This window comes from Medicago sativa, chromosome 8 (assembly GCF_051527215.1).
Source record: "Medicago sativa cultivar Bolivia chromosome 8, Bolivia_mono, whole genome shotgun sequence".
NCBI classification, from domain to species: domain Eukaryota; kingdom Viridiplantae; phylum Streptophyta; class Magnoliopsida; order Fabales; family Fabaceae; genus Medicago; species Medicago sativa.
The window spans coordinates 28,242,024-28,268,886 of record NC_140756.1 but is presented as its reverse complement, the minus strand read 5'-3'; the positions used below and the strand labels follow the sequence as shown (position 1 = coordinate 28,268,886).

At 35.0% G+C, this 26,863-nt stretch overlaps 1 protein-coding gene, 1 long non-coding RNA gene and 1 pseudogene across 3 annotated transcripts; 1 reads left to right on the top strand and 2 right to left on the bottom strand.

Annotated features, from left to right (window-relative positions):
- Nucleotides 1-358: 358 nt before the first annotated feature.
- Nucleotides 359-15,941, bottom strand: LOC146898109 (uncharacterized). The gene is made up of 2 exons (XR_015022564.1): nt 15,621-15,941; nt 359-833 (listed from the first exon to the last, which is right to left on the bottom strand). It is a non-coding gene; the product is annotated as an uncharacterized LOC146898109 (long non-coding RNA).
- On the top strand, nt 7,214-7,939 carry LOC146898110 (secreted RxLR effector protein 161 pseudogene; annotated as a pseudogene).
- Nucleotides 15,942-17,708: 1,767 nt separating the features above from the next.
- Nucleotides 17,709-22,966, bottom strand: LOC146898108 (Pentatricopeptide repeat (PPR) superfamily protein). 2 transcript variants are annotated; one of them, XM_085735151.1, is made up of 3 exons: nt 20,046-22,966; nt 18,847-18,984; nt 17,709-17,902 (listed from the first exon to the last, which is right to left on the bottom strand). In XM_085735151.1, exon 1 carries the CDS (start codon nt 22,794-22,796, stop codon nt 20,421-20,423), a length of 2,376 nt encoding a protein of 791 aa, XP_085591277.1. In that variant the 5' UTR covers nt 22,797-22,966; the 3' UTR covers nt 17,709-17,902; nt 18,847-18,984; nt 20,046-20,420. The 2 variants fall into 2 exon arrangements, with proteins under 2 accessions (XP_085591277.1, XP_085591276.1); XM_085735150.1 differs by having other exon boundaries at nt 18,915-18,984; nt 20,046-22,928.
- Between the last annotated feature and the right edge of the window lie 3,897 nt (nt 22,967-26,863).

The following is a 26,863-nucleotide window of genomic DNA, read 5'->3' as shown; positions in this document are numbered from 1 at the left end:
CCAACCCCACTAAGCCTTATTTTTTGAAAATTGCTGTTCACACATTAGAGAAGGCTGGGACACACATGTAAAATACGCTTTTGCCCCCTCGGCAGTTAACTGCCGAGGAATTTGAAATCCGGCTGCAGTTAACTGCCGAGGAATTCCTCGGTAGTTAACTGCCGAGGAAAGCATTTATGCAGATAGCAGGTTCTGCATTAATGCTAAGCATTTCCAAGCCATTTTTCGGCCAGTTTTTACCTGTAATTTTACCAGAGCATTTCCATATGCAATTCAAATTATACAACAATGAAACTCGGTCATAAACAAGAAAAATACAATATCTTTTACATATGTCCATAATTAAATCAAACCGACATTTGGTTCAAACCACACAAAAGTTTGAAATTCATCAAAACGGAACATAGTGTCCATAATCAAACAACACATTACAAGTCATTACACATCATTACACATCATTAAATTAAATCCCTACTTACATTCATTACAATTGCATATGGAACGAACATATATATATAATACATTATTTTCCACCATATTCCTAAACATAAATCCGACGTCGCTATCGTCTTTAATAAGCCAAGGCATATAGCTTGCCGTTTTCCATGTGAATTCATCTCTATCTTCTCCTAGGTCTATCATTGGCATTAGAGCAGACAAGTGACGTGTATATTGATTTTCACCAAGATGCTCAAAATAAGTGTTAAGTTGTGTCTTCAAATCATCAATAGAGTCCGTCGGTGTTATCATAACCTTAACCGTCTTTTTAAACGCGCAATACCTAACACGCCCTTCAATTCTTGCAACCTCTGACATGTTTCACTTGACAAAAGCTTTAACAAAATAATCATAGATTAGAACAAAATTAAATGGAATGTAATAACGAATAAATCAAATGTGCAAACATTAATAAGCTATAAATAAGTATTGCACTAGTTTCAAGTCAATAAAAGTCATGTTATCATATATATCAATATGAATTACATAATGTTACTTATATATTGGTCACAAAAAATTGGCATTACAATTTTGACCCCAAAATATACGTCGGTGTAATTTCTACCAAAAAAAAAGGACTAACACCGACAAAAAAATCCCTTGTTAATTGCCAAGTGATTGGAGAAGATCAAGTGACATAAAATCTTCCTCATCTTCCGCAATAACTTCAAATTGTTGCTTTGGTTTTTCGGGAGTGTCCAACAAAATAGGCGCCGCTTTGTTTGATTCCTTTTGTGGTTTTGGCGGTTTGTTTCCACTTTCAATAGCCATGAGCTTTCGGAACAACTCATGTTGATCCAAATACTCATCTTCCCAAGTCACCGCATCTTGTTTCTTGTGATTGTGCCACTCCGTAGATGATGGAGGTAGTGGACAACCATTCCTCAAGTAAATAAGCACAAAGTGATTAGGAATTACCCCAAGGCACATGATGGGAGTTTTTTGCTTGCCCGGCGGTGGTGGCCCTTGTTGAAGCAAAATCCTTTTTATTATTTTAAGGATTACAAACATATTTATTTAAATTATATATTGTTATCTACTAATGATTTTTTTGTGAAGAAAGTGTTATAAGAATGATCTCAAGAATGATCTTTGCACATAACAAAAGCCACCAACATGAAACTCACGCTACTGGACAAGAGCAAACTTTATGAGAAATGGTTTATGTATCATTAAGAGCAAGAAAATTAAATATGGAATATTTTGTCTCACCAAGTTAAGGAAAAAATCATATGACTTGATTTGGTTTAAATGTACATTTATGGGCTTTAAAGGCTTTTGATCCATTAAGGAAAAAGACCCACAAAAAGAAATATCTTTTGTCTCTTGTGACATATACATGATATCATGCCATGACATCACAAATATCACTTCACATGAGCTGTATCCAAGAGAGCAACAAACAGCTTGCACAAACGCGTGAAAGCTTTCTCCATGTACTTGCTGGATTTTCAAGAACGTTCTGGACAGGTTCAAGAGCATTCTTCAAGTGTATTTTTTCATATCTTTCCAACAAGCAAAAGTTTGGAGCGCAAACTTCATTCAAATTAAAGGAAAGGACAGCTGTTTTATTGATTGGAGAACAAGTCTTTGGCTTCTATAAATAGAGGAAGACATCCAAGGCAAAAACCAAGAGTTTGAAATACAAAGCATACAACTTTCTCAAAGCAAGAAAAGCTATCAATCTCTTCAACATCTTTAGTTCTACATCTTTAGTTCTACAATCACAAAGCAAACTCCATAAGCTTTCACTACATTTATTTTCTTTATCTCTTTGAGATAACATTTTGAGTTTGTGTTTGTAAAAGTCTCTTTTGTTTGAGACATTTAGTTCTAAATCATCATCCTACAAAAGTGTAACTTAGATCTCAAGTCTATTGGGCTTAATAGTTTGAGATAGGTGTTCTGGACTGATCTGGTGTGATCAAGACCTTATAGTGTTGGTTAGAAGTTTCTACCAACTGTATACTATAGTGGATAATCTCACACGAGGTGTGTGGGGACTGGAAGTAGCCGGGTTTGGTGAACCAGGATAACTCTCCTGTGTTATTCTTCTTTCTCTATCTCTTTTAATTTACACAATATACACACACTATCACACGCATTTATTTTTAACTATCTCCAGAACATTCTGGTCCTAATTAACTATAATCATATTAATCCAGAGTTCTCTGGTCCTAACTTAATTAGTACTTTACAATTAAACTGCCTCCAGAACATTCTGGTCCAAGATAAAACAACTGCTTAAATATTTAACTAAAGTTTAAATTCAGTCTATTATATTGTTTTATCATTCTCCAGAACAATCTGGTCCTAACTAAATTAACTTTATAATTCAGCTCAATATCATTTTTCTCATTCTGCTTATATTATCACTCTCCAGAACATTCTGGTCCCTTATATAAAATTAACTAATTATCTATCTGTTAAACTAATATTCACCAAGAATCTTCTCTTGAGTATAACTTAAAGTTTCAGGAATAAAATTAAAAAGGGTCACAATTCAAAACCCCCCCCCCCCCCCCCCCCCCCTTTCTTGTGACGTTTATTGCTACTTCAATTGGTACCAGAGCCTGGTCTCTGAAAGAAGAAAAGCATTTAACACGTGCTAGAGGAAAAGATTCAGGAAGAAGCAATGTCTTACATACCAGAAGGTCTTTCATGCACAAAACCACCATTGTTCAATGGAAAGAATTATTACTTCTGGAAAGGGAAAATGGAATTATTCCTAAAGTCTCAAGATGTAGATATGTGGAAAGTTATTACTGAAGGTAACTTTGTACCACAATCCACTGATGCAGTCACAGCAGTTGTAACTATTAAACCTGAAGCATCTTGGACTGACACTGACAAAAAGAAAGTACTCCTAAACTCTAAAGCTCAATTGTTTTTACAATGTTCACTAACTATGGAAGAAAGTGAAAGAATTTATGAATGCAATACGGCAAAAGAAATCTGGGATACATTGAAAATTCATCATGAAGGAACAAGCCATGTTAAAGAAACAAGAATAGACATTGGCGTACGAAAATTCGAAATTTTCGAGATGAACGAAGAAGAAAACATTGATGAAATGTATTCAAGATTCACTTCAATAGTAAATGAATTAAGGTCATTGGGAAAAATATATTCCCCTCATGACAGAATTAGAAAAATCTTGAGATGTCTTCCAACTACATGGAGACCTATGGTTACAGCCATAACTCAAGCCAAAGATTTAAACTCCTTAGCCTTAGAAGATCTCATTGGAACACTCAGAGCTCATGAAGTCTTACTTCAAGAAGACAAGCCAATTAAAAAGGGAAAGATGATTGCCCTTAAAGCAGCTCAAGAAAATCCAGACGAAACATCCTTACAAATTGAAGAAAACAAAGAAACAGAAGAGGAACAAACTGTTCAAGAAGAAGCAGAAACTGAACTGGCACTCATCTCAAAGAAAATTCAAAGAATGATGAAAAGAAGAGATCAAATAAAAAGATACTTTCCAAATAGAAAAGATAATTCAAAAAGGGAAGTTGATAAAAGTCAAGTAACATGCTACGGATGCAACAAGCAAGGTCACTACAAAAATGAATGTCCACTAACCAAACGGAATCAAAAATCTCCGTTCAAGAAATCCGCACTAATCACATGGGATGATCTTGAAGATTCACAAGCAGAGGAAGAAGGAGAAGCAAATGTTTGTCTCATGGCAAACTCAGAAAATGAAGAGGTAATTTTATTTGATACACCTTCCTCTAAAGAACTAGAAAATACTATTGATAATCTTTTATCTGATTCAAACTTTTTAACTAATAAATGTTATTCTCTTCAAAAAGAAATTAAAGAATCAAACGAAGAAAAAGAGAAACTTCAAACTATGAACAATGATCAAAAGAAAATTATTCAAAGTTTGCAAGACTCATATTTTCAAGCAACTGAAAAATTAAAAGATTGTAGCCAGACTCAAAATCTTTTAAAAACAAATGAAAATGAATTACTAAAAAAGGAAGTCAAAAATTTGAGAAATGATTTAACTCGCTTTATAAAATCAACTGAAACCTTTCAAAAAATTATAGGATCTCAAGTAGGAATTGGAGATCAAACTGGAGTAGGTTTTGATACCTCTAAACATCAAATTTATGAAAACACACTTATACCAAAAAGGATAAGATGCTCATTCTGCAAAAAAGATGGACATACTGAGTCCTTCTGTTTTCAAAAACAAAGGATAGCAGAAAACTATTCTCTAAGAAGGGAACATCCTTTTCAAAACAAAGAACAATCTTTCATAAAATGTACATATTGTAAAAAGAGTGGTCACTTAGATATAAATTGTTTTCTCAAGAAGAAAGATCTTGAGATATTGAAAACTAACAATGAAGGACCCGCAGAATCTGGGGTACCTAAGACACCACTAACTCAAAATGCAGGAATCATCACAAAATGCAGGGAGAAAGCCATGGTATTTAGACAGTGGCTGCTCTAGACACATGACAGGTGACAAACACTGCTTTATTTCCTTCATAAAGAAAGAAGGAGGAGCAGTAACCTTTGGTAACAATGACAAAGGTCAAATCAAAGGTAAAGGAATTATAGGTAAAACTAATTCTGCTAAAATAGAAGATGTTCAATATGTTGAAGGATTAAAACACAATCTACTAAGCATAAGTCAATTATGCGACAGTGGTTTTGAAGTAATCTTTAAACCCAACATATGTGAAGTCAAACAAGTTTCTACAGGAAATATTTTCTTCACTGGTTCTCGTAAGAAAAATCTTTATGTTTTATACTTAGATGACATTCCAGCTGATGTTTCATATCCATTGACAAAGATAAATGGATTTGGCATAAAAGAGCGGGACATGTTAGTATGAAAACTATTTCAAAAATTTTACAACTAGACTTGGTAAGAGGTCTTCCAAAAATCAATTTTGATAAAGATAAAATATGTGAAGCATGTGTTAGAGGGAAACAAGTTAAAAGTAGTTTTAAACCAAATAACATTGTTTCCACTAAAAAACCTCTTGAGCTTCTTCACATAGATTTATTTGGACCTGTTAGAACTGCAAGTCTTGCTGGAAAACAATATGGTTTTGTTATAGTCGATGACTTTTCCAGATACACATGGGTTTTGTTTTTAAAACACAAAGATGAAGCGTTTGAAGCTTTTGAAAATTTTTGCAACCTTGTTCAAAATGAAAAGGAATCAAATATCATCTCCGTAAGAAGTGATCATGGAGGAGAATTTGAAAACTTATCATTCAAAACATTTTTTGATAAAAAGGGAATTTCTCACAACTTTTCATGTGCAAGAACTCCTCAACAAAATGGAGTTGTTGAAAGAAAAAATCGAACTTTACAAGAAATGGCAAGAACAATGATGAATGAATCAAATGTTGAAAAATATTTTTGGGCTGAAGCCATTAACACATCTTGCTATATTATAAATCGAGTTTCAATCAGAAAAATTCTCAACAAAACCCCCTATGAACTCTGGAAAAACAAGAAACCAAACATTTCTTATTTTCATATTTTTGGTTGTTTTTGTTACATTTTAAATGATAAAGAAAATCTAGGAAAGTTTGATTCAAAATCAGACAAAGGAATATTTTTAGGGTATGCAACAAATTCTAAAGGATATAGAATCTATAACTTAAAAAATCAAACTGTGGAAATAAGCATGCATGTTGTGTTTGATGAGTTTGATGATTTAGTAATCAACAAAGAAGATGATGAGGATATCTTGAAAAATCAAGAAATCGTAAGTAATACAGATCAAGTCTCTCCATCCCAAACTCCTCCAAAAAGTTGGAAGATTGTGGGAGATCATCCTCCAGAACAAATCATTGGAAATACTTTTGATGGAATCAGGACAAGATTGTCCTTCAAAGATAGTAACAACAACATGGCTATGATATCACACATTGAACCAAAAAATATACATGAAGCTATGTGTGAAGAATCATGGGTAAAAGCCATGGAAGAAGAACTTTCTCAGTTTGAAAGAAACGAGGTATGGAATCTTGTTTCAAAACCTCATGGTCAATCTATAATTGGAACCAGATGGGTTTTTAGAAACAAATTAGATGAAGAAGGGAAAGTTATTAGAAATAAAGCCAGATTGGTTGCACAAGGCTATAATCAACAAGAAGGTATTGACTATGATGAAACATTTGCTCCGGTGGCAAGGTTAGAAGCAATACGAATTCTTCTTGCATATGCATCTCATAAAAATATTAAACTTTTTCAAATGGATGTTAAAAGTGCCTTTCTAAACGGATTCTTAAATGAAGAAGTTTATGTGCACCAGCCACCAGGTTTTGAAAACTGTACCAAACCTAATCATGTGTTTAAACTCATAAAAGCACTGTATGGTCTAAAACAAGCTCCAAGAGCTTGGTATGAGAGATTAAGTACATTCTTACTCAAAAATAACTTTTCTAGAGGAAAAATTGACACAACACTTTTTAGAAAAGATGATAAATCAAATTTTTTAATTGTTCAAATATATGTTGATGATATCATTTTTGGATCAACAAATGAAAAAATGTGTGAAGAATTTTCCGGACTTATGCAAAGTGAATTTGAAATGAGTATGATGGGAGAATTAAGATTTTTTCTTGGTTTACAAATTAAACAAGAATCAAATGGAATATTTATTTGTCAAGAAAAATATATTAGAGATCTTCTCAAAAAATATAAAATGAATGAAGCCAAAATAATGGCAACTCCTATGCATCCATCTACAAATTTAGATAAAGATGAAAATGGGAAAATTATTTCTGAAAAAGAATACAGAGGTATGATTGGATCTCTGTTGTACTTAACTGCTAGTAGACCAGATATTGTTTTTGCTGTTGGTTTATGTGCACGTTTTCAAAGTTCTCCAAAAGAATCTCATTTAATTGCAGTAAAAAGAATTTTCAGATATCTAGTTGGTACTACTGATCTTGGCCTTTGGTATAGCAAAGGGTCGTGTTTTGATTTAATAGCTTATTGTGACGCTGACTATGCTGGAGACAAAATTGAAAGAAAAAGTACAAGTGGAACATGTCAGTTTCTCGGGAATGCTCTAATCAGTTGGTCATGTAGAAAGCAAAATACTATCGCTCTGTCAACTACTGAAGCTGAATACGTATCAGCTGCCAACTGTTGTTCCCAGGTATTATGGATAAAAAATCAACTTGAGGATTTCTCAATAAGGTACGAAAATATTCCCATATTTTGTGATAATACAAGTGCAATTAATTTATCAAAAAATCCCATCCAGCATTCAAGATCAAAACATATTGAGATTAAACATCATTTTATTAGAGATCATGTAAATAAAAAGGATATTGAATTAATTTTTGTTAACACTGAAAATCAATTGGCTGATATTTTTACTAAACCATTAGTTGAAGATCGTTTTAATTTCATTAAAGAAAAATTGCATATTATTAGAAAATCTAGTGTATAAATTTGAAAGATTGTTCTCCAGATCAATCTCTAGAATCATTCTTCACTATGTCTCTATACTTGCTCCCCACGTATCCTTTTATCTTCAGATTTTGTGTTATTTGTGCTTTCAAAATTTTAATTAAAATCAAAACCCTTAATACTCCCAATTTGCGCTTCCCAATGGCATCTTTGCAGCCAAAATTAAATGCAAATTCATCATTAGTCTTGAAACCACACTTAAACACAAAACAACCATCAATCACTCTTAAACCTCCTTCTCTCTCTCCATTTTCGAATTTCTTCCTTCTTCTCTCTAAAAATCTGTCCTTTATTTTTTTTCTTTATAATCTTCATTCAGTCTTCTTCATTTTTTCATCTAAACAAAAACCTAAAAACACACTAGTCATGGCCAGAACCAAAGGAAGAGGAGCCAAAGTTCCACGTCTCAAAACTCCTTCTCCCTCGCCGGAACGGTCGCCGTCACCACCGTCACCGCCGTCCAAACTCAGCTCACCGTCATCATCATCCTCGCCACCTCTCCTAACTCCACCTTCATCCTTCATGCAAGAAGTTCCAGAACCCTCTCCTGTTTCTTCTCCAGAGCGCTCTTCTGCTCTCAAAACTCCTTTTGAAATCAACCCTCTTGCTATCATCGTTCACCCTTCATTCTTAAATAATCTTCCCTCTTTTACTCCTGAAGAAAACCCAATCAAAATCTCTGAGGTTGTGTTTAAAGAAATTCCCAATGTTTCTGCTGAAAATCAAACTGTTCACACTGAACCACAAAACCTTAAAACACAATCCGACCCCATTAAAGATAAAACTGGAAGAGGAAATCCAGCTAGGAGGACGAAATCATCTCAATCAATCAGAACAAGGAGATCTCAAAGATTGATGTCTGGATTCGGAACACGCAGGCCACCAATCATAGACACAAATGTTTATGAAATTAAGGACTCTGATGAAGAAGAGAGTGAACAAGAAGAAGAAACGCGAAGGGCCTCTAAAAACATTCCAACCTCTTCTCCTAAAAAGGCTCCACCTAAGTCTCCCATTGTGAAACCAACTCCTAAAATCGCTCAAGATAAAGGAAAGGGAAAAGCTTTATCTGAATCAATTGGGAAAGTCCCTACGAAAAAGGCTTCAAGAAGGGTAAATACTCAGAACATAAACATCTCTGTCTCTCCAAGAATCCCCCTGATGGAACCAGAAGATTATGCAATCTTCAAAGAAAGATGGGCTTGTCGTCCTGTTGTCGTGGGTCGATACTTTGATTTTGAAGCTCTCGCCAGTGAAAAAATCATGCTGAAAGACGAAACTGACTGTTTAGGATGGACCAAATTCCTTCAAACTCGAGAGAAGCACTATCCAAAAATGGTTCAAGCCTTCTTCTGTCAAGCTGAGGGTTTTGCAGAGAAATGCGTCATCATGTCAACCATCAAAGGAACAAAAATCGAACTCACTCCTGAGAGACTAGGTAAAATTTTGTCTCTTCCCCTTGATGGAAACTGTGTCTATGGTGATGATTGGTCTCAAAAATTATCTGTCAACTTAGATGATTTTTATAAGAAAATCTTCATTCCAGGCACGACCGAACACATTTCTGCTAATCTTTTGCCTATTCCTAAAATGTTTCACAATATGTGTCAATACAATATCTTCCCTAGAAAAGGCAGTTTTGAAAATATCTCAAAAAATGATTTCATGATCATTTATCACGCCTTCTTTAAGGAAAGAATAAATCTTCCTTTTGTTATAATTCAACACATGATTGCCACTTCCAAAACAAAAAATAGAACTTTTTGTCTGCCTTATGGAATGTTATTATCACTTGTTTTTAGAGATTTTGAAATTCCTCTTGATGATGAACCATCCATTCTTGATATACAAACTTTCAACACTAAAAACATCAAACACATGAAAAATGACTCTGATGATTTTACTGAAAAAACTCTCAAGCGAAAAAGGGAAGAAAGTGGTCTTGAGGACATGTCTCAAGCCATTCGCAAATCTGCAGTGCTCTCTGTAGAACAACCCTCAGATCGCTCTCCTGTGCTAGAAGAGCATGGTGTCCTTTTATCTAACTTTCAAACTCAAGCTGCTTCCTTTTCTGCACTAGATGCAACAAATGTTTTACAGAGTTTCTCTTCAAAACCAATCACTGCCACTAGAGTATCTAAATTTTCACAACTCTTTATTTCTCCACCTAAGACTGACTTGTCTGCACTCTTCAAAGCTGAGTCTGTGTCAAAAATTTTTAATCAACGCCCCTTTGAAACCTCAATTCCCATGAATTCTTTCCATACTCTTCAATCTACTTGTCCACATTTCAACTCTGATGGTTTTCGTCCCACTCAAAGCTTCTCCACTGATGAGAGACCTCCTAAAAGGTCTAAAATGGAAAAGGACGCAAGTAAGATTAGGGCTGATGTTCGTAAGTTGTTTGAGAATCAGGCTGCCATGATGAATCATATGAGCTACAATACATATAATGATACTGTGTATAGAAACTGGACTGCAAAACTATTGGGTGCTCACTATGAGGTTCCTCCTCCCTTTGAAAATCCTTTTGCTGTTCCTGTTTACAAGATGCAGGTTCCAGACAATTCATCATCATCTGATGCGTCTTCCCCAACTGCACCATCTAAGTAGCTTGCCTTTCCTTCTTTTTGCGTATGACTAAGGGGGAGATAGAGAAATATGTTTTGCTTCTGCTACTGCTGATCACATACTCTGATATTACTTTTGGTTATGCTGCTGATCGCATCTTTTGTTTATGTGCCTATGTGCATTTTATTTTATTTTGTTTATGTATTTTAAAATGCTACTGCTATGTGCCTATGTGCATTCTATCTTTGTTATTTTGCTACTACTGCTATTGCTAATCTTAGGTACTTTAAGCCGTGACATGCTTAGAAGTATGCTTACATGTTTATGCACTCTTTTATTATCTATGAAGAAGTATTATATTATTTCTTTAACTTATTTTTTTTCATGATCCAAAATATCTTGATAATTACTCTCAATTAAACGAAATTGAATGCTGGAATTAAGGGGGAGTAATTGATATTTTTATTGCCTCACTGAATCTCAATTAAAAAAAAGAAAAAATTATATATGCTTTAATTGAGGGGGAGTTACTACAAAATTCTCTTTCAAAGAATCAAAAGGCATATTTTCTAAATGTTTGTCATCCTCAAAAAGGGGGAGAATGTTGAAGCAAAATCCTTTTTATTATTTTAAGGATTACAAACATATTTATTTAAATTATATATTGTTATCTACTAATGATTTTTTTGTGAAGAAAGTGTTATAAGAATGATCTCAAGAATGATCTTTGCACATAACAAAAGCCACCAACATGAAACTCACGCTACTGGACAAGAGCAAACTTTATGAGAAATGGTTTATGTATCATTAAGAGCAAGAAAATTAAATATGGAATATTTTGTCTCACCAAGTTAAGGAAAAAATCATATGACTTGATTTGGTTTAAATGTACATTTATGGGCTTTAAAGGCTTTTGATCCATTAAGGAAAAAGACCCACAAAAAGAAATATCTTTTGTCTCTTGTGACATATACATGATATCATGCCATGACATCACAAATATCACTTCACATGAGCTGTATCCAAGAGAGCAACAAACAGCTTGCACAAACGCGTGAAAGCTTTCTCCATGTACTTGCTGGATTTTCAAGAACGTTCTGGACAGGTTCAAGAGCATTCTTCAAGTGTATTTTTTCATATCTTTCCAACAAGCAAAAGTTTGGAGCGCAAACTTCATTCAAATTAAAGGAAAGGACAGCTGTTTTATTGATTGGAGAACAAGTCTTTGGCTTCTATAAATAGAGGAAGACATCCAAGGCAAAAACCAAGAGTTTGAAATACAAAGCATACAACTTTCTCAAAGCAAGAAAAGCTATCAATCTCTTCAACATCTTTAGTTCTACATCTTTAGTTCTACAATCACAAAGCAAACTCCATAAGCTTTCACTACATTTATTTTCTTTATCTCTTTGAGATAACATTTTGAGTTTGTGTTTGTAAAAGTCTCTTTTGTTTGAGACATTTAGTTCTAAATCATCATCCTACAAAAGTGTAACTTAGATCTCAAGTCTATTGGGCTTAATAGTTTGAGATAGGTGTTCTGGACTGATCTGGTGTGATCAAGACCTTATAGTGTTGGTTAGAAGTTTCTACCAACTGTATACTATAGTGGATAATCTCACACGAGGTGTGTGGGGACTGGAAGTAGCCGGGTTTGGTGAACCAGGATAACTCTCCTGTGTTATTCTTCTTTCTCTATCTCTTTTAATTTACACAATATACACACACTATCACACGCATTTATTTTTAACTATCTCCAGAACATTCTGGTCCTAATTAACTATAATCATATTAATCCAGAGTTCTCTGGTCCTAACTTAATTAGTACTTTACAATTAAACTGCCTCCAGAACATTCTGGTCCAAGATAAAACAACTGCTTAAATATTTAACTAAAGTTTAAATTCAGTCTATTATATTGTTTTATCATTCTCCAGAACAATCTGGTCCTAACTAAATTAACTTTATAATTCAGCTCAATATCATTTTTCTCATTCTGCTTATATTATCACTCTCCAGAACATTCTGGTCCCTTATATAAAATTAACTAATTATCTATCTGTTAAACTAATATTCACCAAGAATCTTCTCTTGAGTATAACTTAAAGTTTCAGGAATAAAATTAAAAAGGGTCACAATTCAAACCCCCCCTTTCTTGTGACGTTTATTGCTACTTCAGCCCTCTTAGCGGGAAAAAATATTCTGAGTTACCAACTTCAAGATTTGTCAACACAACCACACACCTTTTGTAATAATTGGCAACAATGTGCCCCATGTCCGGAAAAGTCAACCACTTATCAACAAGATGTGCACAACTTTTTGTATTTGCGGGAGGATGTAAGCCATTTAAAATGTAGTTATAACGATCCTCACCCGCAAATACTTCAACATAATCATCTCTATGATCTTTCAATTCTTGAATAAGATGTGTACGAATCATGAGATGATTTTGTTCGGTTAAGCCCATGAACTCGGCTATAGCCCGGAATCCACAATGTCCATCGCCAATAACATCCACCACTTTTTCAATAAATGGAAGCATGAAGCGTGGCATATAATCAATAGGCCTCATAACCGGGATAGCCTTAGGCTTTGGATACCGAGAAGGTGGTGGAAGTGGGGAAATTGGTGCTTTACCAAGACGAGCACCTTTTTTCCTTTTATATGATGATGTTGTTGGTGATGGTGACGGTTGACTATCGGGATTTTGGGAATCAACAACCTCCCAAGAAGAAGGGATCCGGCTAGTGGATGTAATTCTTCCTTTAGACCTCGCAATGTCCACTTTTTTCTTGGCTCCCTTGGTTGTTGCCTTTTGTGGTGGTGGAGACATCATGGTGATTTCAGGAAATGCCAATTGCCGCAAAGCCTCCTTGACTTCAAGCTTCATTTGGAAAGGGAGTTTCTTGAGACGTTCTACAATACCCTTCAACTCATCATCCACCGAAAAACCAAGTTCATTACTTTCTTCTCCCATGCGTAACCTTTGCCAATGGTGGTGTATCTCATCCAATAAAATTGGCTTTTCTTCAAGGAGTTTAGTTGCAATTTCGCATGCACATGGTAAGCCATAAGATGTCCTTTGAACACAACCACAAATTTCCTTGTTCATGCACAACGTTTCCCTACAACGTGACTCTTCCATAGCAATGTTGTCCAAAGCATATCTAGACACATGACCACCTAAGCTGGAGTACAAAGTGACATCTTTGAATCTATGTTCCAACACGGTAACGCTTTGACCAAAGGCTGTTTGTATCGCAGTGTGTTGAAGCAACAACATGTTATGTATTTTCTCCCAACAAGTACCCAAATCACCCACACTATTGTCTAAATATTTCTTCACCAAAGCATGAGCCGATTCTACCCTATTGGTGGATCTACAACCAAGATGCAACACACGGTCTGTCCATACCCTCACTATTTTCTCCTTCACTTCATTCAAGGTGGTCATGGCATAGGCTAGGAAAGGTGGGAAATCACTACAAGCATCTTGGAACTCCACTAATGCATTTGCATATAACTCTTGAGTGGACGATTCAACCATATCTTTCCATGCCCTCATGATCTTCTTGACAACATCGCGATTACTCACCTCTTTCCCATCCTTTTTTCCCATAGGATATTTACAATCTAAGACGCACCTTTGTTTAACATTTGCTTGCACATGAAAGTAACAATTCATACCATAACTTTCCGGGAAAACAATTCCAACCGCTTTCATCAAAGACCCATCTCTGTCGGTAACAATCACCTTAGGCATATTCATCTTTGAAGTAAGAAGTTTACGCAACATTTTTAAAACCCAAACAAAGTTTTCCTCTTTCTCATGCATCAAGAATCCAAACCCAACCGAATATGTTAAATCGGTCGAAGTTACCCCAACTACCTCAAACATTGGCATCTTATACAAGTTGGTTTTGTAGGTGGAGTCCATAACCAAAACCGTTGGAAAATTGTTAAACAACTTAACGGATGTTGGATGAGCCCAAAAGATATCTTCGATTGTATTACTTTCACCATGTGTTCTTGAGTAATAAGTATAGTTGTGCTCCTCCAACTTCGAGATTAGATATTGCAACGGCTTCTTGTCACCTCTATTTGCCTTCCATATTTTTTGACGTTCATTGTACACTTGCTTCACATTTGTCATGCAATGTGGTCTTTTGTTCTTCAAGTGTATCAAAATATTTCTTGGAAGCACCTTGCTCTTGGTCAAGTCATGTACAATCTTCTTGTCATCCTCCTTTAATCTACCGGCAAGAATGTGTCCTTCTAAAGCCGGCTCCATCGCATGGTTGTGAACTCCATTAAGAATGTTCAATCCCCATTCCTTTGTTTGCGTACTTTGATATCCACTAATCATGAACAAGCACCCGCATTTTCTTGAGCCCGTTGTCGCATGCTTCGGTTTTTTTTTAGGCACTTTGTGAGCTCCACTCCTTTCACACACTAGGCGCAATATTGGATGGACCAAGCTTGATCTTTGTGTAACAATTGTAAATCCCGCCTTGTTTGCTTGACAACGTACCCACCCAAGCAATTCTTCTCTATCTTGAAACTTAATGTCGTCAGAAAAAAACCTAGCCGTGTCCACTTCGTGGGCTTGAAGTGGGACGACACCGGGGCTAACATATTTAGAAGCTTGTTCAATGTTTGGTTTGACTTCAACCTTAGGCGGCTTGACATCTCCGGAAATTTGGACAAAATTACGTTTTGTCTCTTCCGAAACATCTTCCGCGTTCTCGGTCATTACTATAATTAAACAACACATAAATATGAATTAACAACTAACTAATGCATAAACATCAATGCCATAATGAACTAAAACAAAAAAAACAAAGAAAAAAAACAAAGAAAAAAAAATTTTTGAAAAAATGGCAGTAGCTGCCATTTTTTCGTCCTTCAAAATTTTCGTAAGTGTTCCTCGGTACTTAACTACCGAGGTTTCCCTCGGCACTAAGCTACCGAGGATTTCCTCGGCAGTAAGCTGCCGAGATTCCCCATGCCAGTCTTACGTGACTGACGTTGTAAACCAACATATGACAGTGTAACATATAACAAAAATAAACCGAATAAAATGCACAATACCTTTTTTTTTACGTCAAAAGTATGTTGAATGATCCTAGGCTTGATGTTTGAATCATTTGGGGGAAGATTTGATAGAAAAAAATTATTGGATTTGGGGGAATGGATGGGTTTGATATGGAAGTTGATGAAAATAGTGTGTAGGGGAGCAGGTTTCCTGTTTCATCTGATGAAACAGCTTTTTTCGGCAGTTAACTACCGAGGAAATCCTCGGCAGTTAACTGCAGCCGGATTTCAAATTCCTCGGCAGTTAACTGCCGAGGGGGTAAAAGGGTATTTTACATGTGTGTCCCAGCCATATGGAATGTGTCAACAGCAATTTTCTTATTTTTTTACATGCCCTGTTTTCTACTATTATAATGACTTTTTGAAGAACCACTATACATGTGATCCCTATATCTATGCTATAAGGGGTATATTAAAATAAAATAAAATAAAACTCTTTTTGAAGAACCACTATACATGCATTTCAACCCTCCGATGGAGTCCACCACTCGAATGATTTCTCTATTGATAACTGTCAGGCTTGGTTCAAATACCATGCTACGGCTAAATCAAGTTCTATCTTCTTTTTTTGACCAAAAAATCAAGTTCTATCTTCATAATTACTTGTGGGAAATTTGGAGGAATAGAAATGAAGAGATTTTTAAGAAAATGTTCAGAAAAAGACATGGGACTTCAGTTAACAATATTTTCTCATAACACTCTTCTATGGTTCATGCTCATGGTTGTTCCAATGATCCCTTGAACATATACATCTAAGGCACTACTTGGTACTCCATCAAAACCTAGGAGATTAAAATCTTGGTCCTTAAACGTCAACCATATTAGGGTCACTATTCACTAATTAAACTTCATTTAATTCCTTCAAACCATTCAAAGTACTCGCACCCTCTCGGTGTCTACTAACTTTAAATAACAAATGTAAGCATATACTTCTACAATGTAAGTCCAATATCACTTAATAATGACATATTGCTCATTATTCAAATCTTAACTTCTTATATTCACATAAAGATCTCTTCAAATTCACATACCTATAGTTCTATCTCCAATCAACATCTATACTTACTATCTCTTGAATCACGCAGAGACAGTCACTTACCGATGTAATACTTGGCCTCACACCCATAATCATTACAAAACTCATAATTCCACATTGGTCACATTTTCTTGACAGTTATTAAACTTTAATTTGTCTAGTCTCCTCCTGAATCTGAGATGGAGTCAGCACCAAATTTGTTCAACCTGAGGCTGCTCACCGTAGGTAAATCAATCAAGAGGAATAGGTTGCAGAAGCAAAATCCAACCAAGAGCTCAATGATAACATGATAAAATTAATTATCAGAGTTTTCTGTGTATGAAATGAATTTGCATTCTCAAAACTGATTAAGTTTACAAGAGAGAGCGTGCTATGCAAGGAACTAGATCTAACAAACTGCAGCATAAGGAAGACTCTAACTGACTGATACCATGTCAGCATTGACTGCAGCTAACTACTTCCATGTCAACATTGACTGTAACAGATTGCTGCCATGTCATCACTGGACCTAACTGAATGTCATGTCAGCACAAGCTCTAGCAACTGAATATAAGCTAACTCATGCATATATGTTATATACATTGATAGAAGACATCAAAGGTGGATTTACACTTCATTGTCAAATTGTGTAGCCAATACTTTTACCTTTTTTTTTTTGACCAATTACTTTTACCTTATAATGCAGAATTGATCTAAGTTGATACAAGTGGAACCATACAATATGCAGTAAAGCTCTCAGAACCTTTTTTTTTTTTTTTTTTTTTTTTCATTCTCAATTCTTGAACTAAAAATTTTGCTTAAAGAAAATCAAATTCCCCAACACTTGGAGCAACATGTGATTAACCATTAATAAGAACTGAATATATAATAGCCTGATTTGTTAGTTTTTAATCCAACGCCAATGGCCGTTTTTTAGTACGAAGAGTCTAATTGTTTGATAATACTCTTTAGAGCAATAAAGAGAGGCTCAATTAAAAAGGGTGACACAAATACACAAATAGAGGCTTAGTAAAATTCTATCCCTACAACCTTCAACAAAATTTGAAGAATTTTATTTTTTTAATCTAATTTAAAGAGTTTTATACATTTCTTTCTTGAAGGATTAAAGAGTTTTGTATATGCACCTAACTATATATTTAAGACATCCTCCCCCGCAGGCCGCAGCTACATTTGCCAACTGAGTTGCTTTGGTGAGATGTTCCTCGAATATTTCCTTCAGCCACCCTTCATAGTGTCACACTCACTAGCAGCAAAATTAATTGTGATATCAATATATCCACATCCTTAAAAATAATGGTATTCACACTTTAAAAATAGACTTAATTAGTGCTGATATCATTTTAATGGTATTCACACGTTAACAATAGACTTGAGTCTATTAAATTGATATCATTTTAAAAATAATGAGGGTAAATCAATTAATAGTATCAATATATTCACACTCTAAATTAATTAAACTGTTAAAAAAAAAATCCACAAGTCCTAGCTCAACTGGCAAAATGCCGAAATTGTTAGGCCGGATGCCATGACCGGGGTTCGAACCCACTTGTCTGTGTGAGTTTATAATGGCTTTGCCATTTCGTCTATTTACCAAAAAAAGAAAAAAACTGTTAAAAAAAAAAAAATTAATCAAGTCTATTTTAAAAATAGACTTAAGTCTGTGGATATATTGATATCATACCTTTCAAAATAATTAAGTCTATTAAATAACATTTTAATTTACCATTAAGAATAATGAGGGTGGGCAGTTTAGACCCTTAAACAACACTCTCTTATGAATTATTAACAAATAACAGCAAATCATTTTGAATTATGAAGCACAACCTCTTCTCAAAAGAATGCTTGAAAAGAGAGAGCAACTAAGTCAGAGTCATCATATAAGTTGGTTAAAGTTACAACAGAACAAAGGAAAAATTTGTTTCCACTTTTCATGACCTGCTCAATAGCCAAAGTTTAAAGACGAAAATAGTCAATCTTAATGGCTTTGAGTCTGGCTTCTTACTACTTGGTTCACTTCAATGTTGTCAAATAACAATCATAGTGGCACCATGGCAGATTTTTTACAACCGCCATGGCCAATTTGTGAAGGATGGTGGCACCATGGAGTTATATTGCAGAATTTTGACTTTCTGCCATCTGCCATCCCATCGATAACTCTGGTTCACACACATGATGACTCTAACGTACCTTTAGAAAAATTAGCCCTGTTTATATGGTGAGTTGGTGACTCTGATAATTAGCCGTGGCTTTCTTACCCTTCCATGTTGATACTCTGTTATGCGTTTTTACCCCAAGAATTGAACGTCCATGGCTAATGATTAGTGCCTGTATCATCACAAAGCATATAAAAGTTTAAAAGTTAAAACCCGAATAAACTTTTCAGATTAACATGAACTGGTGGAAAATATTCTGGTAATTTCGTGTCAACCCAGTAAAACAGATCATAGTCAGAGGATAGATAAAACAAATATTGAATGAGCTCTCTAAGAATAAGCATTAGCCTCCAGTGCCCACATTCTTATTTTTCCTCTCCCCAAAGGTTAATGAAACACATAAAAATGACTTCTCTACTCATTCATTTATTTTCTCAAATAACAAGCATATATAAGCTCTGAGTCCTCAGATCTTTTTTTCCCTCCCTAAAAAATATCAACCTTAGAGATAAATAACTATTAAAATATGAGTTGAGACTAAATCAACCTTACAAATTGGTTTCCAAGGTGAGGGATGCCTGGAGTGGCCCGATAGAGGGTCACTCAACAAATCCTGGATAGGCTTTAATATCAAATTAGAATTTGGGTTGAGCTCAACCTTACAAAACCGACTAGTAAGGTGAGAGATCTTGTAAACATTTTTCAGGACATATCATGTCTAATGGAGGACTCTCAACACAATCATCACCAATATGAGTTTGGCTTACAAATCCTCTACAAATTGAGACAAAAAAAGATAGCCATAACAAACATTAATACTAGTTCAAATTATCGTCCTAAAAGGATATATATTACAATAGTAGACTGGTAACTACTAACTTCAAAAGAGAGTTCCCTAAAAAAAAAAAACTTCAAAAGAGAGTGAAAGGACCGACAATGTTTGCACTTTTGTCTGACTTGCATTAATTTAATCAACTGAACCACAAGTAAGTAAGATTTCTGAATTAAATGAGTGGTAGTTGGAAAGAATCAAGGAAACAATCCATCAACTCACACGAATCAACCATGAACCCAAACAAACAACAAAAGTGCATTTAAAAATTACTAGATTACTGAATGGTTCAGAGCAAAAACACAAACAAAAGACCTGAACGGGATTATTCCAAGCGAATAGTTAGACTAGCCTCAACAACAATGAAGACATGAAATCAAAAAGTTAGAATGAAGAAATACCTGAATCAAAGTAAGCTATTCACAAGCATCTGTATTGATGAACAAAAAATTGCAAATCCAAATGCCCTTTGAGATCAAGAGAGAAAAAGACAGGGTACAGAGTCGGGAAAGAAATTGGGGTTTACAACTCTGAACTGAATTGCAAGATTGTATCTTTTGTAGTTGAATGAAATGAGTGTACACAAATAAATTGCTTTGTTTTTCTTCCAAACCCCCTCGATTTGGGGGAACTCCAAAATGAAAAGGATAAGGACTTTGAAGGAATTCTTTAAAGAAAGTCCCCATCCCAGCTCCCTCTAAAATTCCCCATTTAACCAACAATTTGAACACAGTTCAACACATCAGTTTTGTTTTGAATGAACACGGTCAAGCTATCTATCCATGGCTCACTAGTTCAAACTCTCGATGCCAATCACCTTCCGTCCCTCTACTCTCTTTTGAAAATATCATTTGCAATCCCAAAAACTCTGCCATTCTATCAATAGTCTCAGACTCTGGGTGTGACTTGTCGCCAGATGAGAAACCATGCAAATGCAAGGAATCAACATTAGCAACATCCACCCAACTGAATCCCACTTCCTTCTTTACTCCCCTCCCTCTCATCCCTTTTCTCACTTCAGCAACTTTCTCCCAATTCCCTTTCTCGGCATACAAGTTTGCCATCAACACATATGGACCTGAACTTCCAGGGTCCATTTGTATTAAACTATCAACGACCCTCTCTGCCATCTCTACATTCCCATGTAATTTACAAGACCCAAGCAAGCTTTGCAATACTGACAGTCCAGGTCCGCCTGGAATCTGATGCATCAACTCTTCCGCCTCATCTAGCCGTCCCACACGGCCCAACATGTCTACCATAATTGAATAATGCTCAGGGGTTGGTTCAATTGAATGTTTATTCACCATAGAGTCAAATATTCTATGGCCTACATCAACCATACCCTTTCTACAACATGCAGCTAAAACAGATAGGAAAGTGATGGAATCAAGATTGCTTCCTTCCCTCTCAATTTCTTTATATAAATTCATCACTGACTCGTAGTCTCCATGGCGGGCATAGGCAGATATCATTCCCGTCCAAGAAAACTGGGTTTTTTCAGGTGTCTCATTGAATACTCTTTGAGACTCGTTAATGTTTCCACGCTTGCCATACATGTCAAGCAGAGCCCCTGCAACAAATGAGTCAGTGTTTAAACCAAGTTTGATCAAGTGAGAATGGCAACGTTGCCCGTGTTTCAAAGATATATCTTCAGCTGCAGCAATGGCATTTAATACACTACCAAATGTGTATTGGTTGGGCTTTATCTCCTTTATTGCAGATAAAAATGTAAGGAAAGCTTCTTTACACAAACCGTTTTGAGCATACCCTGAAATTAATGCATTCCATGATATTGTTCCTTGATAGTTGAGCTCCTCAAAAATCTTCTTTGATTCTTGAATGGACTCGAACTTAGCATACATGGTAATTAGGCTATTGGAGACATTTTGTTCCGACGAAAAACAGCTTTTTATGCATAACCCATGAACCATTAGACCTTCTTTCACCATATTTCTGATTGTTATGGCATGAAACAATCCTATAAATGTAACATCATTTGGATACACACCATCAACTCTCATAGCATTAAAGAGCGACACCACATTCTCTTCGTCAATAGAAATCAGTGTCGTCCAAGATACTACGTTTCGAACACTCATGTCCTGAAAAACCGCCTTCGCATCTCTAAGAACCTTACATTTTGAATAAGTCGAAATCAAAACATTGCAAACTGCAACATGTGTTCCATAACCCAATTTTTTAGCCAAACCATGAATCTGCTTCCCAAACTCCAAGTTTCTCGTATAACCACAAGCAGAAATCGCACCCGTTAATGAAACATGGTCAAGCAACATTCCTTCTCTCACCATGTTGGCAAACAACAAAACAGCTTCCAACCCATAACACTCCCCCTCTTGAGCATACCCAGAAAGCATCGCATTCCACGAAACCAAATCTCTTATAGTCATTTCATCAAAAACTCTCCCTGCCTCATCTAATCCCCCCCACCTCGAATACATTGTCACAAGTGCATTCCCTATAAAAACTTCACAACCAAATCCACATTTAACCACAAGAGAATGCAACTGCAACCCAAACAAAAACCCATGATCATCCCAATAATCCCTATCCCAACAAAATGAAAGAGCAGTAGTATACGTCACAGGATCAAAAACCACCCCATTCAAATGCATAAAACATGCAAAATTCAAAGCATCAAAACTCTTCTCAAACCCAGAAAGAATAGTATTCCACGAAACAATATCAGGACAACTCAAACCCTCGAAAACACGCAAAGCAAGTTCAAATCTCCCAGCTTTACTGTACATTTTCATCAACGAATTCGACACAGTAACACGTGAAACAAACCCAGTAGCCTCAACAAATCCATGAATCTGGGCACCCAATTTAAACTCACCCCGACATGCCTTGAACGACAAGGCAAGTGTCACCTCATCGATATTTTGAAGAAACGGAAACTGGGTTTGGTTCTTGAACACGGCAAGAGCTTGAAAGGGAAGATTTTTATGTAAAAAGTTAAGCATGGAGCGGTTAATCGAGGAAGCGTTTAGTTGGGGAATTTTGTCGAACAGGTTGTGTTCGTGTTTTTTGAGTGACTGAAATAGTTTGAGACATGTTTTGAATGAATGTTGTAACGTTGTTTTGTGAACATTGAGGAATTTGGAAGGTGGTGGTAGTGAGTGTAACATAACATGAGAAATGAAACAAGGTATGTTTTGTGTGTAGAAAGTAGTACAGTACAAAGTGCAAAGAAAAGTTAGAAGAGATTAACGCACGAGTGAAGAGAGTGATACAATGCAATATAGGAGAAGAGTTTTGCTAGTTACCGTTGATTTGATTGTTGTTAGAGAATTGCAAAATCACTAACCAAAGGACTGATTTGAAAGTTTGCTGCTAGATTCTTATGCACAAGAGGGATTTAGTTAGGGATGTACGTGTGTGAGAAATATATTTTTCCCCGAGTTAATAGTCAAATTCGTCCCTGAATTTGCACGAATCGAACAAAATCATCCCTCAATTTATCAAAATGGCTATTTTGTCTCTGAATTTGTCATATGTCAATCAATTTAGTCCCTCCGTCCAATTGGGGTGTTAACGGTGCTGACGTGACCGTTAACCTCTCACATGGGTTGCCATGTCAGATGCCACATAAGCAGGGACTAATTTGACTGATAATGACCAAAATTTACAATGATAAAATTGATTGATTTGCAAAAAAATGCTATGCAATTTAGTCCCTGATAACTACCAAATCGATCCCTACATTATATTAAAAAACCATCAAATAAGTTCTTGAAGCATATATGTGCAGAACAAATTAAAAAAGTCAGAAGACACAACTTCATCCTTAAAAATACCATCAAATAAGTCATAAGTTTTAAGTCAACCCAACCATGGGGAATCAACAAGTCATAAGTCTTAAATATTACATACGCTAAAAGAAACCCAACTATGGGGCATAATTCAAAAAAGTTTAAATATTACATTTCCAAAAGCATATTTTAAATATGTTTCCATCAAGCATCACTTCTTTGGAAATCCGGGAGTTGGAATAAACTCCATGAATTTAGGTTAAGTCGAACCGGATGAACCATAACTTGAAATAATTGGTCCTCTAATGCCTTACCTCCTTGTAGTAACACCCTGCAGCAACATTTCCAATCAAATCAGTCCCTAAATTATAACATATTCAATCAAATTAGTCCCTAAATTATTACACTTACTAGCAAACCGATCCTTAAAATTTAAGAGCCATGCCTCTCGAGGCACTACTTCATTTGCAACAACATTGACAGCATTTAGAGCATTTTCAGCAACAACATTTTCTGCATTTCCTGGCACAACATTTCAAGCATTTTCAGCAACAACATTTTGTGCATTTCATGGGGGCATTAACAAGTCATAAGTCATACATTCCGTGTTCTTAAATATTACATAGCAAAAAAGAAACCCAACTAGGGGCACACTTTAAACAAGTATTCTTCATCATATTCATAACATTCATACAAAAAAAAAAACAAAAATCATCCTCATAATCATCTCTCTCAGTCCCTCTGTCCATCTTTTTAACCCGGTTTCTTTCTCTCTCTCTCTGAAACTCATTCCTTCCTTCTAACTCATCTCATTCTCTCTCATTCGAACCCACTCAAAGCAAGTAAAATAACAACTCTAAACTCTAATCACATCTCAAAATCAACTCTCAATTCAGTTGTTGGGTTTGATTTGAAGTTGGAACCTTTCGATTGATCTTTTGAAACAATACAATTCTTCTTCTGTTTCATTTGAATTGAAAAATGCATCTTCCCCCAATTGTTGGGTTTGTTGTGTGAATAACCTCCAATTTCTGGGTTTGATTTGAAGTTGGTCTCTTTCATTTGATTTGAACTGTTGTTTGTGGAGATTTTCAATATATTGTATCTCTGAATTCTTTTAGATTCAAATTTTTGTGTAGGTGAAGTTTTGTAGATTTAAAAGTTTTTAATGGGTTTGAAGAAGATGAAGGAGAGGGTTTGAGAGAAGGACTTGTTTGATGTGTCTTAATGAAATGTAAGGATGTAAATGAATGGGTAAAAGAGAGGTAAAATTGGAAAAACAGAAGAAAAAAAAATTGAAAGTGAAAAGTTAAAAATGAAATTTTGTGCGTTTTCCATCAAAATGGTCCTTGTACACGTGACTGACTTGATGCCACATGTACAACACAACACAACAACATTTGGACGGAGGGACCATTTTGATGGACGATTGTTAAATTTAGGGACAAAAGAGCCATTTCGAATTGGGGGATGATTTTGTCCGATTCGTGTAAATTCAGGGACAAATTTGACTATTCACTCATTTATCCCCACTCAGTCGGATAACTATGATACTCTTCGGGTCCTTATTATAAGAAGAAAGGGTAATGATATTTTGACATCCATTTGATGACAACTTTGTTGACAATCTTGTTTTTCTCACTTCTTATTGGTCTAAAACAATGGAGAGAGAAAAAGGAAGAGAGAGGATAACAACATCATGTGAGTATGAGAAAGAAAGTTGTCCAAAAGTTGTCAAAAAGTGGTTGTCAAAATATCATTTCTCAAGAAGAAAACCCATAAATCATCAAAACCAAGACAATCATTAATTGTTATAATTTTTAATATTTTTACAACTATACCCTCATAAAAATTTGTGAAGTATTAAATATACCCACTAATATTGAAATTGAAAAGACCACCATTAAATTAGGATTAGAAATGTCTTTTAAACAATAAATGTACCTTAAAAGTTGTGACTTTTTCTTGTAAATAGGATCTTCTTTTCTTTTTTTTTTTTTGAAAACTTTTGAGGTATTTGCGAGTGCGAGTATTTATGAATATCAATGGATAACATTTTAAATTATTTAAAATTTAACAACCAAAATTTATCATATTTACTTCAGTGTCATATATCTTTTTTAAGTTAAATACAATTTCATTAACGAAAGCTTGATAATAAATTGAATGTAAGATAGCTGAATTATAAGCTGGAGTGCCTTCGATCCATATGCAATCTAGATTACGAAGTGCATATTTAGATAAATAATGAGAAGCTTGGTTGGTTTTGCGCTTAACATGCAAAAAAAAAATTGTCAATTTTTTTTTTATGAAAACAAATATTAAAACTAGTACAATCCTCAATAATAGAGACGACATAGGTCGAAGATAGTTGATGAGCATTCAACACCAAGACCATATTAAAAACATCTAATTCTGCTATAAGATTCGGAAAATACATGTCTTTCGTAAATTTCAAACGTTTTCGCATAGCTAAAGCTTTTGTAACCTCTAAATCTGGTAATGAAAGGAATTGTCAGTAACGAGCAACAACAACACGACTTTCATTATCTCTCACCACAACACCAAAACCTTACTTATCCTCATTTATCGAATTTGTTGCATCAACATTAAGCTTATAGAAACCACTCAAAGGAGGTGTCTAGTGAACATCATATATTGGCATATTTAGACCTCCACTTAATGTCCCCCACAACACTGTACTAACACTTTTTAGATTCACAGTAGATCCTTGTGTCTTTTGAACAGTGACAGCCACATCAATATCAATCCCCTCAAAATATTTCTTATTTTTAGTACACCCTATTACCCTCAAGATATTTAAGTAAGAATATTAAAGTCTATGTTTTTTATACCACCTCCGTCCCTAATTTATAAGACCATTTTAAGAAAAAAAAATGTATCCCCTTTTATAAGATCCATTTGCTATTTCCAAGTACATTAATTATTTCTTTACCTACATGTCCTTATTTATTATACTTTTTTTCTTCAATCAACAATAAATATCATGTTGAAAACATAAACTAACTCTCTCTTAAAGGATAAAATTGTAAAAACAATAGTAATAACAAACAAATTTAATACGAATATCAACTTTCTTAATTCCCGCAATTTTGCCAAAAGGGTTTTATATATAGGGACGGATGTAGTAGTTGAATTTGAAAGACTCTTATATACACTTATCTAAGGGTATTTGAATAATTTATTTGACTTATTAAAGGGTACGAATGTCCACGAGCTTTATTAAGAAGTGGGTAATTGATATATACACTTATTTTACTGTGGATATCTATAAGGTATCCGTTCGTCTCGCATCCATGATGGATTTTACAAAAGACATCTTAATTTTGTTCTAAACGTGTTTTGGAATAATATGATATCTTTAAAAATATTCTTTATAGAAAATATTCATGTTATATTCACCGGAAGACATCATATTTTGT

Bases quoted from the DNA above. Each gene is read 5' to 3' on its own strand.
- LOC146898108 (XM_085735151.1), bottom strand. From the start codon at position 22,796: ATGTTACACTCACTACCACCACCTTCCAAATTCCTCAATGTTCACAAA.